The sequence below is a fragment of the Periophthalmus magnuspinnatus genome, chromosome 16 (genome assembly GCF_009829125.3).
Source record: "Periophthalmus magnuspinnatus isolate fPerMag1 chromosome 16, fPerMag1.2.pri, whole genome shotgun sequence".
Taxonomy (NCBI): Eukaryota; Metazoa; Chordata; class Actinopteri; order Gobiiformes; family Gobiidae; genus Periophthalmus; species Periophthalmus magnuspinnatus.
The window spans coordinates 14,612,278-14,626,789 of NC_047141.1; the positions used below are offsets into that span (position 1 = coordinate 14,612,278).

Here is a 14,512-nt window from a genome sequence, read left to right on the forward strand (position 1 = left end):
GGAATTAGAAGGTCTAGGTGAAGTGACAATATTTTTTGTGGATGGTCCATACACACATACACATATTACTATCCAAAAGCAGCACACTGATTTTACACCAATTTATAAGGTTGAAAATAGCTTCTAATTACATCTACAATACAGCAAAAATTTTCAGAGTACCTTTCAAGCAGCACAGTTTTACAACTACCTGAGTAACATTTTTATGGCCATAATAGTACTCTTACTTCCGTAAAAGTTTTGGTGACACCTTCCACTGTGAGAAAGTCTGCAAGTGACAAAAGTTTTATGTTGAAATGATTTGAACATTTGTGTTTCTTGCACTGCTTCAGTGATTTGTGGTTTGTGCATTGTTTTATGTGATGTCCTTACAATTATATTAACTTTAACGTATTAAGCAGATGGCACGCCCAACAGTTACTCTTTAAGTACATCTTACTAGATACTAATACTTTTATACTGTTACTTGAGTATTTTCTTGGACCACTACTTTGTACTTCTACCTGAGTAATATTATATGAAGTAACGTTAGTCTTACGTGAGTAGAATCTTTGGCTACTCTACCCACCTCTGCACTAAATGTTGTACCCTAATCCATGTTTCTTGTCTAAGTCGTCTCATTTCCTGACATGGTGTAAACAATGCCAGTCCCTGTAGAACTGGAGCATTCCTCTGAACACGCTTCTAATGAGTTTGACGGCACCACTGTTGCCTTCACGGTCACTTGGTTCCATGTACCCGCCCTGCATATGTTGTCTGTAGCACGCCTGAGAATGGAGGAGTGAAGATCTCCGGAGAGACAGGTGTGCTCCCCTCATTACTTTCTGACAATGCCCCATCTGGTGCAAGAGAGGAGCTGCTGCCACCACCACCGACAACTTTGCAAACCCAGGGACAAACTCTCAAAAGGAAGGGTGACAGGAAAGAATGAGAAAGTATGGAGGTGGAATGTAGGGATAGAGATGGATGGAAGGTGGTGCTGAACATAAACATACACTATGATATGGTCACTGATTTTTAGTTAGGTCAATTAATGCAGTTCAGAGCACCAAATTACAATAAACATGGATGTGACCACTGAGTCACCATCTAATCACTGTGGACAAATTTTACACCAGCCTTGGCCCAAAATGTTGAAAATGGTTCCATCATAGTCATAACTTGAATAATTGTATAAGCACTTAGGTAAAAATATATATCCACATGCAGTGTTTTAAAGCATTACTGCATTAAATGTGGCATCGGATACAACAATATGACACTTACTGGTCACTCTTACCTTTAATGTCCTCATCAAACCAGATGAAGCACTTTGAAACAGTGATAACCCAATAATATTTCAGTCATTGTTACTTTTCTTACATTTTTAGACAAGGTCCGATATATATAGTCTCGTGAATGACTGAGGAAGCAGGCTGCTGTTCCCACTGTCACCTGAGAGAGGCGCCAAAGACACAGTTGTCCAGCGGATTGCCCTTAAGACTGTATAACACCAGATTAGAGAGTAAAAAAAGACATGTGAAAAGAGAAACAATTTTCATAATGGAGCTCTGTGCTCTGACTGGAAAACACAATTATGTGCAAACTGTGCCCACAGCATGGGACTGACGTTAAAGAGGGCTTTAGTAGGACCTAATCGGGCCTGACTGCAGAGAGGGCTGGCACACGAGGACGGACCAACACAAGTTTGTGTAACGGACCATTAGCTTCAGTGAGAGCCAGGTCTGCCCTCTGCTGATGAGCACTCTGCAGATGAGCTAACAGTGTCCTCACAACCCCACACACCAAACACATACACTCCATAGGCTACACGCTGCATTGGGCTCATAGTTACAGTGGTACCACCTGAAGACACAGGGGGCAGGATTATGTCTTGCTTAAAAAGACTGTCCCAAGTCCTGTGCTGTGCTCTCAAATTACAATATTTTGTGTCTTTTGTGTTGAAAATGTATTCACTGTACATTTATTAAAAGAGGTCAAGGGGTTTCTGTCAGCTCAGCTCATCTGCAACATAAATTACAGCAGAGAAGTTTTTCAGAATCAGCACTTATTATAAAAGTGATTAAACAAATACGACAATATGTCAAAAGAATACAATGCTTCGAGGTCAGTAGGACAATATGCGCTGGTGGGAGAATTGCGCATAAATAACACTGGCATAAGTAAGGCTCTGTCTGGACTATAATACAAACCAACATACTACACTTCTAAAGTACGTATAAACCAGTTACTAACAAAATCCTTACTCTGCCCCACATGGGTCTGTGGCCAAGGGATATCAGGGACAGGTGCAGGCAGAAAAACTAGGCCTATTTTTTTATTTATTTTTTTCTCCCAAACCAACATTATGCAAACTAATGACCAATGATCCGTGTCTCCAGAGCCGAACCCATTCATATTTTATCTGATTTGTGGCAGATGTGGATCATAACACTTCATAACGCCGCCTTTTCGCTGGCACAATTGCGCATCCCTCACCTTCCCTCGGCATAAATCAGCGCAGTTATGTCTCTCTAACAAAAAAACATCTGCTTCCTTTTCATCATCCTAATCATGGTGTCACTCATCCTCCCCTAAAATGCATTGCTTATTTGCGTCAGGGAAAAAAAATCACCTCATTCAATCCATTATATTTATCGTAGGATTATTTAACTTCATTTAACAACCTGTCCACGGTGCCCTGACTGCTTTCCCTCGCTCCCTTACCTTCATCTTAAGCCATGCCCACCATTACATCGGCACAACCCTCCACATGCTCTACGCGCGCTCTCATTGGCCATTACGCACGCCTAGTCCACCCCACTGACGGCATTTTAAAATATATTTACATTGTCAAAAGTCAACGAGACTCCAAGCCCTTTTTCCACACACACACATTCCGAGGCAAGAGAGAGAGAGAAAGTGGGTGTGTGTGCGCGCAGTAGTGCGTTTTTGGAGAGCTCGTCGCACAGCGCTTTGACAGTTCACACGCCGTTAGTGTACACGAGTCTCCTGCATTGTACAAACACACACACACACTCACACACTCGCTGAAGGCGCAGGCGGCGAGTGGACCTGCGGGTTCATGTCACTCTGATTTACTCCGAGGAAGAGGAATTTACCGAGGAAGAGATCGGCAAAACGCGGAGGGAATACGCTGCAGCGACGATGGCTTTCTCAAACGTGTGGAACTACCTTGTCCCGTTGACCATCTTGACCGTTGCCTGTCTGATGCGCACCGGTAAGCAATCCAAAAGCACTTTTCTATGCTACAGAAGTGAGTCGAATCTGTTTGGTTGCAAGTTTTTAAGTTGAAGTGCGGATGTGAAAATGTTTGCTCATCAAAGGACTGTTTTGCTTTGCTTTTGTTTGGCCATAACACGTGCACCTCTGCCACTTTCCAAAGCAGAACTGCGGGGTTGTACCTCTTCCCGTGGTCAGTATTCATCTTGGTGTCCCCTTTTGCGCAAAGCTGGACTACATCCATAACGCTACTTAGTGTGACTCATTCATTGTATGCTTACGGAAGTGGAGCGCTGGACAGACCCCAAAACAGAAGCCTGCAGCGTGTCAAAACAAAAGTGAATGGCCAAGGGGGGCTGACAGTTCTGAGTGGTTCAATGACAGCATCACTTTAGCTGATTCTGTGAAGCGTTTCCCCTGGTGCTTTTGGCTTCCACATGCGCGCTCATAACAAATGCCCGCAGTGGAGAGGACGTGGGTCACACTATTGCCACTATAGGCTCTACGCTGACGGCTTCCATATTACGCAGCGTTTGTGTACAAGTCTGAATGTGTATCCAGTATTCTCAAACTATGTACTCGCGTTCAATCATCTCTATTACAGTTCTAGCGACTAAACCTTTGAGACCTTGCCTTATCAGACACAGTCACAGATAACAATCTGTTATAAAGCTCTTTAATGGCACCTGTGCTCACTATATCCTTCCCTCGCTAGTGGAACAAAGCTTGGCACTCGTCTTACAGGTACAATATACTCACGCTCTCCACCTCTAGCTATAACAAGTGCATCTGTTGCTAAGGGATGACTACTTGGATCAATCAAGCAAGTTTCAAGCCTTGTGGAATCTTGTGCCATCTGTTTAGAGTATATGAATTTGAAAGTCATAATGAAGGCTGTTATATTCCAGAGAAGAGCTCCGGTGCGTAGAGGGAATGACAACGAGGGGAGCGCACAGTGATTCGCTTGTATGTAACGCTGGGGAGGGATTTGATAGAAGGCGTCCCAGGGCAAGGATGGGGTTAAGTGTTGAGGTCGGCTATTGTCACAGTCAGGGTCTGCTGTGCTGTGATGTTGTATACAGCCTGCTCTACACACGGTTCTCCTCCTCTCATCCAACCCCCATCGCACCAAGTATTGATTCTTTCCCCCTTGTGCGTCTTAGCGCGCGCGCGCGTGTGTCGTCTTAACAACAGTGGCCCAGGCTGATTTATATGCAAGAGCACATGTAGGCGTTTTGTATCTTGGTCTTAGCTGGTGAAGTGTCCCGGTGGCTGTTTAAGAATACACTTGTGAGGTGGTTGGAAGGATAGAGGAGAGGAGAGAGTGCGCGGCGCAGGCTACAGTGCTGGGTTTTTGCACTGAGCTGCAGGCTGCCTCTGCTGGGGGCTGCTCACTGATCACCGTCATTAATCTAGGCACTGACAGGGGCCGGGAGAGACTGGGGGCGGGCGGCGGGGGGAGGCTGGAGGCAGGGGGTAGAGATGAGGAAATGTAAGCTTTGTTTTCTGCAAATCTACAGTTATAGAGTTAGGTGTGTTCAACCTAACCAGGCTTTCAGTGTTTGGTGGATGGTAGAAGTTGCATAAAAAAGACACATACATGAAAAACTTCAATCCTTGGGAAATCATGGTAGGGCTGCACAATAAAAAAAGTAAAAATAAATAAAATAATAATAATAATAATAATAATAATAATAATAATAATACCATTGTGATTTGCAATTTATGTTTAAAAGTAGTATTCTGTTCAGAGTGCTCATTAATATTTGAGAAAATACTTAAATATGAACTTAAAAATATATACCCAAGAATGCATTTCAGAACATGTGATTAACTGTGCAGCTCCAAACCATGTTCACCTCTAACCCAATCAAGTTAAGGTTGAAAAGTAATTTAGTGCACATCTGTTGTCCTTTGAGAGTCCACAGCATTACACATCTATTTCCCCCATTATATAGCTTCCAAATTGAGGCATATATAACATACAAAGCAACATATATAAACATTAATGTGTAAAAATAATACCAATGACTATAGCTTTTAAAACACAATAATGACTCAAATTTTCAACAAATCTCAGGTGGCATCAAACGTATTCACAGTTCAGCTCACAGTTGTGCACTATTTCTCTACCGCACTGCAAAGCTGATTCATGTCCTGCTGTGTGATACAATTTACAAATTAAACAATTTCATGAAGTTCTTGGTATTATAAACAAGAAAACATTTATTTTTGAAAACATTACTGAGGAAAAAATGTGTGTAATGAAGCAACCAACTGACTATAGAGCCTATTCAGTTGCAAATGAGATATAGTATTAAACATATGGTCTGAATGATACGCAGAAATGTGTGAAGGGTGCTTGGGATTCTGACTCCATTTGATGATAAACAAATCAGTATTACAATTTATACCAAATTTGTGTTTATATTGAAGATAGCACTGGCACTATTAACCTTTTGAATAAACAATATCATAGCTATTTCATATCTTATTAGATGCCAAAACACATTTTCTCTGTGGAGTTCCTCTTACTTTTTTAATAGTGAAGCTCAACTGACTTAGCTGTTCATGCAATATATTATTTTATTTGCAAGATTTGTTTTCTTATCATACATTAAAATTTTGAAATTGTGTTAGTCCATTCTCATTTAATCTAACTGTGAGACAAATAAAGGCATCAGGCGACATACTGAGCCGGACAATATCACTCAGTGTGAACAAGGCCTAAAGTGGTTTGTTTTGGAACACCCTTGAACACAACCCAAGTCTATTTCTGAAACCAGCTTTTCATGGTCCGTGTGCAAACAGGCTTAGCTAATCTAGAGGACAACAATAAGGAGACAAAAGCAGGGGAGGGGATGGGGGCTGGTGGCTTGTTATCATGCACGGATTGTGTTGGACAGAATTGATTGGGAGGATAGACGAACGACATGGATCGAGAGGGCGCTGTGAAGATGGCACAGCTGGGAGACATGGTCTTTGTACACACCAAAGATGGACAGATGTGAGGAGGAAGGATGCGCGCGGACAGGAGAGCCGTGAAATTGTATGCCTGTTTGAATTTTTAAAAAGGTAGTCTGTTATGTCCATTTTTTTGTACTATAAAAAGCAACTGACCCGCCAATAGGTCAGCACTCAATTTTCACACGTCTACACAGATGTCTGGAAATGATATTTTACTGGAATTTTTCTGAAAGCTTTTTATGTATTAACAAAAACACAGCAAATCTTTCAGCTAGTTGGTTTGATTTGGATATTGAAATTTGAATGATATTAATAATTTGTTGAAGGTTTTGTTTGGTGCGAAAAAGAAAATACAAATAATAATAATAATGAGTGTCTCGCCTAATGGCATAGTATTTGATGTCCACGGTAACGATATAGGTGAATGTCATGTCATAAAACCATATCTACAATTTTTTAGAGGAGAGGGCTGACTTTTTTTGTAATTATGTTGATGACAAGACTCAGATACTCATTATTTTTCAATTGTCTTTATTTGCAGCCTTGGTTTTTCATATCTCAGAAGCAACAATTGTGATAATATGCAGTATCTCCCTCCTCTTCAACCACCACATTACAATACATTATATTTACCTTATTAATTTTTACCCAAAACAAAATAAAAAAAATAAAATAAAAAAAAGTCATGTCTCGAGGATGAATTCACTCCCACATCTTCACAGACACTTGAGGATAAAAAGATGCAAGGATGCTGATGATGTGAGTGAGGGGGTTGGAAACAGAAGAAGAAAGCGAATGCGACTTCACAGTGTGTCTGAGGGCCAGGCCTCGGGGACCTGCACATATGTGGGATTACTTCTCAGTGGGCTGGCTTGCTCCGAGCATGACTTAGCGGGGGTGGGCTGATGTGCCGAACTTGCACCCCACATATAGTTAGTAATGCCTGTGTCTCCACCTCTTTCTCCTAACTTCAACCACCCATATTCCATCAGTTCCCTTTCCCTCTCTTATCCTTTTCTATACACCACCATTACCACCTGCCTTATCACTGCAGGGCATTAAATCACCATCATTTGTTTATTCCAATGCTTGTGTGATGAGACCCATCCGTTCTGGAGCTTGTTCGCCAACACGTTGTTTTGGACCTTGGCCGATGCTCTGGTGCGGTGAAAAACGGCAGCAGTTGTGGACGTGGACTTGTGGGAGGAGATTTGAATACCAATTATAGGCTTGTTGTGTATGTGTATGTGCCAAAAATACACACGCACCACGCACAAAGCAGTTCTTGAATAAATCTGTGTCGCTGTGATTCACGGGAGGAAAGTCTGGCATGTAAACATCACCGTGAAGGGAGAGGCTCTAGACGCAAAATATACACATGGTTACGTGGTCAAAGATGCACGTGTACCCCTCCCACATAGCGTTAATTGTTTCTAAAGGTGCACTGTGTAACCTTTCCACCTACTTGTCTTGTCCTGTCTCTTTTGATATGTTATTGATTTTCTGGAATACTCTACAATAAGGCATTAAACGTGTTTTTATTGAGAGAGAATAAAACTACAAAAATGACTGTATTGCTGTAAGTGGGGTCGCCTCTCCACAGATCAAGCCTGTAACTTGCATCACCTGTTTAACTTGTTGAAGATAGATAAGCCGCAGCTTCCTTGGGGTATATTGACTGAAGTAACGTTGCCAATCTGCACCATCGCCCCCTCCGACAACCATCAGTCACTCACACGCCGCGTTCATATCAAGCAATGTGGTTGAAGTGTCTTGCCTAAGGAAACAACAGCAATGTGCATCAAAGCCACTGCTCCACCTGATATTACCAGAGATCTCGCATTCAAGCACTAACCAAGTCCAATGCTACTTCTCTTCTCAGATCAGATGAAGAATTAACATCTCCATTGTAACAAGCAGGTGACAGACCCTCCACCAGAACACAGTGCACATTTAAGATCACAGATTGCATAGCTCCTCTAACCAGTACAGACTCAACATTATATTTTGATATGTCAGAGCCAGTTTGCATCACGGAGTTCATTGTACAAACACACTATGCTATTTCAGCATCTTCCTTTGTTCTCCAACACACAGCACAAGTATTCACCACCAGCCAAGTGCTATTCTTTGATCCAAGCCTGCGAGGATTTTCACCCCCTATTTAAAATAAACTTGTCAGAGAATGATTAAGTAGAGCAAAACTTCTCCTTCCCTTTACTTTAGTTTTCTGGTGGTGTGCCATCTACCGGTTGAAAGTGCAAAGTTGATTTTTGATGGGATTTTGTTTTGATAGCACAGGATTTTTGGCTAGCTTTCTGGCACCTTTTGCAGTTGGGATCACGTAGAAGTAAATAATCTGACAGGGCCTATGACATTTCTCTTTCCAAAGATGTGAGACTGCAAACCAGCTTCTTTGTAGATGTCCTCGCTATCGGATCATTGAAATGCCCTTGCAAATTTACTGGCAGTTTCAGTTCGTAGCAAATTGGAAGGCGAGATAGCGAGACATAGTAGTTAGCAGAGTCAACATTTAAAATAACAGTGTTGGAGAAATGCAACTTTTCGCCAATCCCAGTCTTAAAATAATTGATTATATTTAGGTAACAACATATTGACTTTGACTCTCATCTCTTTAGCCTCTTAGCAGGTAACTTTGCATCAGATACGGCACAAATGCATTGAAATAGCAGGTTCAAACTAGCCCTTACACAGCCTTCTTCCACTGCGTCCCATTATCTCCACTAACCAGCTGCCTGTGCATAAAATAAACGAAACCGTGTCTCTTCTTGGCCCGCTCATATCTTTTAAGAGTTACACACCTTTATAGACTAGGTTTTATCCTCCCGTGGGCTTCTAGTGCTCTATTATTCACAAGCCGAACTTTTACTGGACCCCACCGTTTAGTGTAGGTGATGTGTTTTACCGTAATTATGTGCTAATCTGCCCTACGGTCTTCAAAGCGATCCATAGCTCCTTTTTTTTTTTTCTCTTCTGGATTGTTCTAGTTCATGATTGCATCTCAATAAGGCCCCACAGCATCGCAGACCTAGTCCAGGGAGAGTTGTATTTTTACATTCTATTGTGCTACTATAGGGTCTCTTTCAAGGATACTGACCTGTATATACTATATGCCTGTTTATAATTCATAGCATGCAGTTATTTTGCCAGTTCTTAAAAAGGTTAATGCCCAAACAAGATCCTGCGGGCACAATGATTAAGCAGGGGCTACGCTAAGAAAAATTACTACTCTAAACCCTATATCTCATTTGACCATTTGTTTAATTGTCCATTAGCGAAACTTCTGTCAATCCAATCAGGCCAGCACTAATGTCGAAACACTCTTTATAGCTGCCACCTCATCTCCTTCCCATTACTATTCCCCAGACAGTGCAGCTTGTGATTATCATAATGGTGATCTATGTCGTCCTTATGTGTCTCTCTCTTGGAGAACAACTGGCATTTCACCAACTTTGCCCGTTGGAAGTTTTTTTCTCTCTCTCTCTTTTCTATGCTGAGTAGGATGCCAAGGACGTGTCTTCCATTAGCTGGCACATGAAGCCCGCCAATCAATCCAGTTGGCTTAACTCCACGCGACAGGACTGGCATGGTGTGGATATGGAGCTTTTTATGCTATGCCCTTTCGACCACTGAGCTGGCAGATTTTTCAAAGCCACTTGGTCCAGCCTCCTGTTGATATATCTTTTGTTGTGGCGTGAACTCGGTAAACAACAGGCATTATGGTCTAAAACAGGCTGTGTCAGTACAGGTCAGTTTCATGACTAAAAGACACAAGGAACACATGCAACTTAACCTTTAGTGTGTATACAGAAATATTATCATTGCTATCTTCCCTGAAGTGCTGTTGAAACACTTCTTCTGGACACACACAAAATCGTGAACTCATCTGACCCCACTACCGCTCATTGGATGTTTATATTGCCTGACACAGTGTGGCCTGATACATTCTTCACTCGAAGCGGATGGTACTTGCGTCAAGCCGGTCAGAGCTCCAATTGCAGTGTGGACAGTGAGGTGGAGTGACACACAAAGGGCATCCCCAGTGAGAAAACACATTAAAGCACAAAAGCCACGGGGAGAACATTCTTGGCTATTTGTGCCAGAGTCTCCATGACCAAAAAAGTAAACGATTGTGCCTCCTGCTCGGCCCAGGGCTTGTTTAACACCCTCCCTTGCTGCTGTGACACCTGCTTAAGCAGCTCCCGCAGGGTCCAGCGCTAACGTGGCCAGACAGCGGCCTCTGCTAACGCTGGTTACCAAGGTGATTATCCGCACCCTGGCACCAGAATGAAGCCCCTCGCTGGCTAGCACTGGATGAGAGAGGCAGCCTGATTGAGCCGAAAAGGGCAAGTGGCTAAAATTGAAGACTGTGTACTCTGTCTGCCTGAAGAATAATACACATTCCATCTGGAAAAGCTTGGGACTGACTAGACAAGAGGGAAGGAGTGATGTGGGCTTAAGGTGCAAAAGTTACATAAGCAAAAGTTAGATGGTCAAAGTGGAAGAGAAACTGTGAAAAGTTAGTGTTTGTTTGCCCAAGGGAAGTTCATGTGTCCAGTGGAGGTAAACTGACCAAGGGTGACCGGTTTTAACTGAGACGCTATGGGGCAGATTGGAACAGAGGGCAGCTTTACTAACTTTGCCCAGACAGTTGAGTGCCTTAATGCCTGAAATTTTATTGTGTTGTCCTTACTTATTGGATTAACTTGTTGGATGCAGTTTACCCCCTCACTGTCTCCTGTAATATTTTTTCTATGTATTCATAAATAATCTGATCTGAACATAATTTATAATCTAAACTAGAAACTTTAAATCAGTAAAAGTAACAGAAAATCTAGTTTGATTTTACAAAGCTGCTACCATATTTCAGATAAATTAGGTATGGGTTGCGAAAGTTTGCAATGTTTTCCCAAAATAATGTAATTTCACACTGAGTCATCCTCTTCTCTCATGACTTTTGATCTTTGTCAATGCTTCACTTTTTGGTTAGACTATAACAACAATACACATTCTGTCCAGATGTAGCTGAGAAGAAATAGTGGAAACTTCATTACTCCAGTGGTAATGAGCTGTTCATCCTGGGGAGCCAAAGGATCAGGAAGGACTTAAACTGGAGTGGTCAATGGTGTGGCATGGATGCTGCCAACAAGATACTGCTTCCCCTTTACCCCTGGGAGGTCTGTGTGTCCAGTGGAGGCGAGCTGATGAAGAGTGACCAGGACTGATAGGGTCATGGGGAAGAGCCAAGGAGAGCAGAGCAGCGGGGAGAAAGATGGCTGGCTGCACAGTGTATAAAAGAGCAGAGGCGAAGGGGAGGGGGAGGCGCCTTGGGTAGCGTCACAGATCAGTGAAGCAGTGCGCTGGAAAACGGGTGGAGAAAGTCAGCTAGAGAGGGAGTCCAACAAACGACAGAATGATTGTAGGATTCTTAGCTCTGAAAATGGAAGGGGGAAGAGACAAGAGAGTCACGGAGGCCCAAGCCTCCCTCAGCGCCAATGACGGATTTAGAAGAGTGGAAAAAAGGATGAGTGAAGGAAGTTTAAGATTAAGGAGGTGGGGTCCTGAGCTAAAAGTACAGAGTAAGGGCGTGGAGGAGACAGAGAGATGGATGGTGATAGAGTGTGATAAAGACTGAGAAAAAGGAGGGCGAGTGTGGTGTAGGTGACCACACTGTACAGGAGACGTGATGTGATGGATGGGGTCGTGCTGCTTAGGTGTACCCCGGCTCCCACAGCTAACAAGAGCAACAAGTACGGCTCACTCATTCTATGAAGTATAGAGACATTAACAGTAGCAACCTAGCAAGTACAGAAGTCCATGTAAGTAAGTAAATTTCTGTACCAGCAAGAATGTTTTTTATTAGTTTAGTCAGTGACATAGGCTTAGTAACTGTGGTGTTTTAAAGGTTAACATATCTCCCAACCGTCAGTTGTTGCATTTTGTAATATGTATTTTTCTCACATCTTGATTATAAATTAGCCATGGATCTGTGAGAATTTTATCTCAGTGATGGTGTCAGTAATCAAATTAGTCCAATGGGTATATTGAGGATAAGATCTCTTGCAACGTTAAATGGCAGACACTGCATCATCAATCACAAAAAGAAAGTATTATTTTATTTTTGAAAAATGTGCCGAGGGAAGCATTTTGGACAGGAAAGATATATGTGCTTTTCAACTGGATTCAACAAAAGTTTTTGGCTTGTTTCGCTGTTGTGACACATCAGACCAGAACTGAGCAGGTTAGTTTTGTGTAGAGGCAAGAATCAACAAATCAGCAATGTGTTAGTCCAGGTTTGGGATTGGCACAATTGTATGTAGTTTTGGCTTATTCAAACCACCATCTTCTACATTTTATTTCAATTCAATTTAATTTAATCATTATCTGTTAATACCATCATCAAAGCAAAGCAAGGCTGTGGATGAAGTTGTTTTATTCTCTGCTATAGATTTGTTCTGAGAAATCCTTAACTAAGACATTGTTTGTGGTCCAACTGAACTCGCCATGTAAAATGTAGTGACTTTTTTTCTATTGCTTTTATCCAAACCATCTTTAAGACTCTCAGAGATGGAGAGTTTACCTCCCACTCAGAGCGTGGCTATTCTTCCGCCTGCCATTTCGAATGCTTCTTGATTCTCATCTCAGTTAATAACTTTGCTTTGATGAGATTGTCGGATGCTGAAAAATTGCCAGTCAAAGCAGCATGTGCTATCTTCTGGGAAATCAGATGGAGATTTTCAGAAGGCGGACAACAATGCGAGAGGTCTCCAATGAGTCTCTATCTGCGAAAACTATGAAAATGCATCTCTTATAAGTGGCTGTGTCTGGCATAGATAAAGCCCCTGTGTGCAATAATTCCTCCATAAAGTAAGTGTCTTATCCTATTACATTTTATATTTAGTAAGCTTTAGATTATCATAGAGCCACACGTTCTGTTTGCTGTTTACCTTTTGCACAAGCGCTATCAGTCACAAGATAACAGCAGCTGCCAATATATCAGATAGAAATTGGCCAAGCTCTCTGTTGGATTGGGGCCAAAAGATGGTTTAAACAAGTTTCAAAAAGGAGGGAATAGCTTTTTTTTCCTATATTTGGATGGCTATAAACTGCATCAGTCCCTTATCGATGCTCCCTGGCCTGTAAGACAAGAGCGCTTCGGAGGATTAAGCTTGAATCCACTTCATTTAAAAAGTGTAAACAACCATTAATTAGGACTAATTCATTTGTAGAACATGAAAACAGTTCTCTGCGAAGTTGGACACTCTCAAAGACACTCAAGTGCAAAATAGGAAGGAAGAAGAGGGAGAGAGGGAAGAGAGTTATGAAAAAGTAAAAGGGAAAAATCGGACAGAAAGAGCCCGCGGACATGTTTAATGTGCTGGGGCAAGATTTACCGCAATGATTTGCCGGACTCTTTTGAGATTCATAAGGTCATCAATTCATGCTCTTCCTTCAGCGGAGCAAAACAAAAAAGTCAAGCAGCACAGCCCGTTTGCTCTTGAGAGAAAAAGGGTGAGGAGCCAGGCCAAATCCACTCTGCTGAGAGTGGTGGGATTGGTAAAAAACAAGCACTTGTGACCTTGACTTTAACTAGATCGACCCAAGGACTAAAAGTGAATTTGTCCGGCACAAAACTATGAATAAATGCATAAACCACGACTAAACTATGTCCAAAACAAGATTAGCATACATTTCAAACAGGGCTTTACCAATTGTAGGAATAATCTAGACCTATGATTGGAACACATTTAGATTAAAGCAATTAAAAGAATCTTTAGAGGAAAAAAGATGAAGAAAACGAAACCAGGCCTAGACCCAAACTCAATTGGGTCTTTTTTGTCTTGTGATTTTCCATAATATTTATTTATTTATTTATTTATTTATTTATTTATTTATTTATTTAGTTAAACTGATAGAGTTACTGGTCTGATCTGTGGAGAGGTGACCCCACTCAGCCCTGACAGTAAGAATTAATGTATTTCAAACAATATTGAGCAATAAAACACCTGTAATTGAATAAATGCATCATTAAGATTTATAGGGATGGGCCGATATGGAGTTTTTGAGCTTATATCAGAGATTGGCCTGCTTCTGTAAACCATATTTACCAAAAGCAATATTTAGCTATTAAAATCCATAGCAAGGCCCACAAATGTATCTTAAATTGAAGTCAAAATCACAAAATAACTTTATACTTTTGTAAAAATAATAATAGAATGTGGTTCTCTGGAATGTAAAGTAATTTATTTGATGTTTGTGCAAATATAAAGCTATATAACGCTCTTCTATTTCCATTTTTACT

At 41.6% G+C, this 14,512-nt stretch overlaps 1 protein-coding gene across 3 annotated transcripts in view; it reads left to right on the forward strand.

The window, feature by feature from the left end:
* The first annotated feature begins 2,844 nt into the window (after positions 1–2,844).
* cadm4 (cell adhesion molecule 4) overlaps positions 2,845–14,512 on the forward strand; it is a 339,603-nt gene continuing 327,935 nt past the window's right edge. For 2 of the 3 annotated variants that reach the window (XM_033981097.2, XM_033981099.2), the window contains exon 1: positions 2,845–3,220. In XM_033981097.2, the coding sequence (XP_033836988.1) occupies positions 3,148–3,220 (73 nt within the window). In that variant the 5' untranslated portion in view covers positions 2,845–3,147. The remainder of the gene's footprint in view (positions 3,221–14,512) is intronic. The other variant, XM_055227757.1, reaches the window with a different exon arrangement.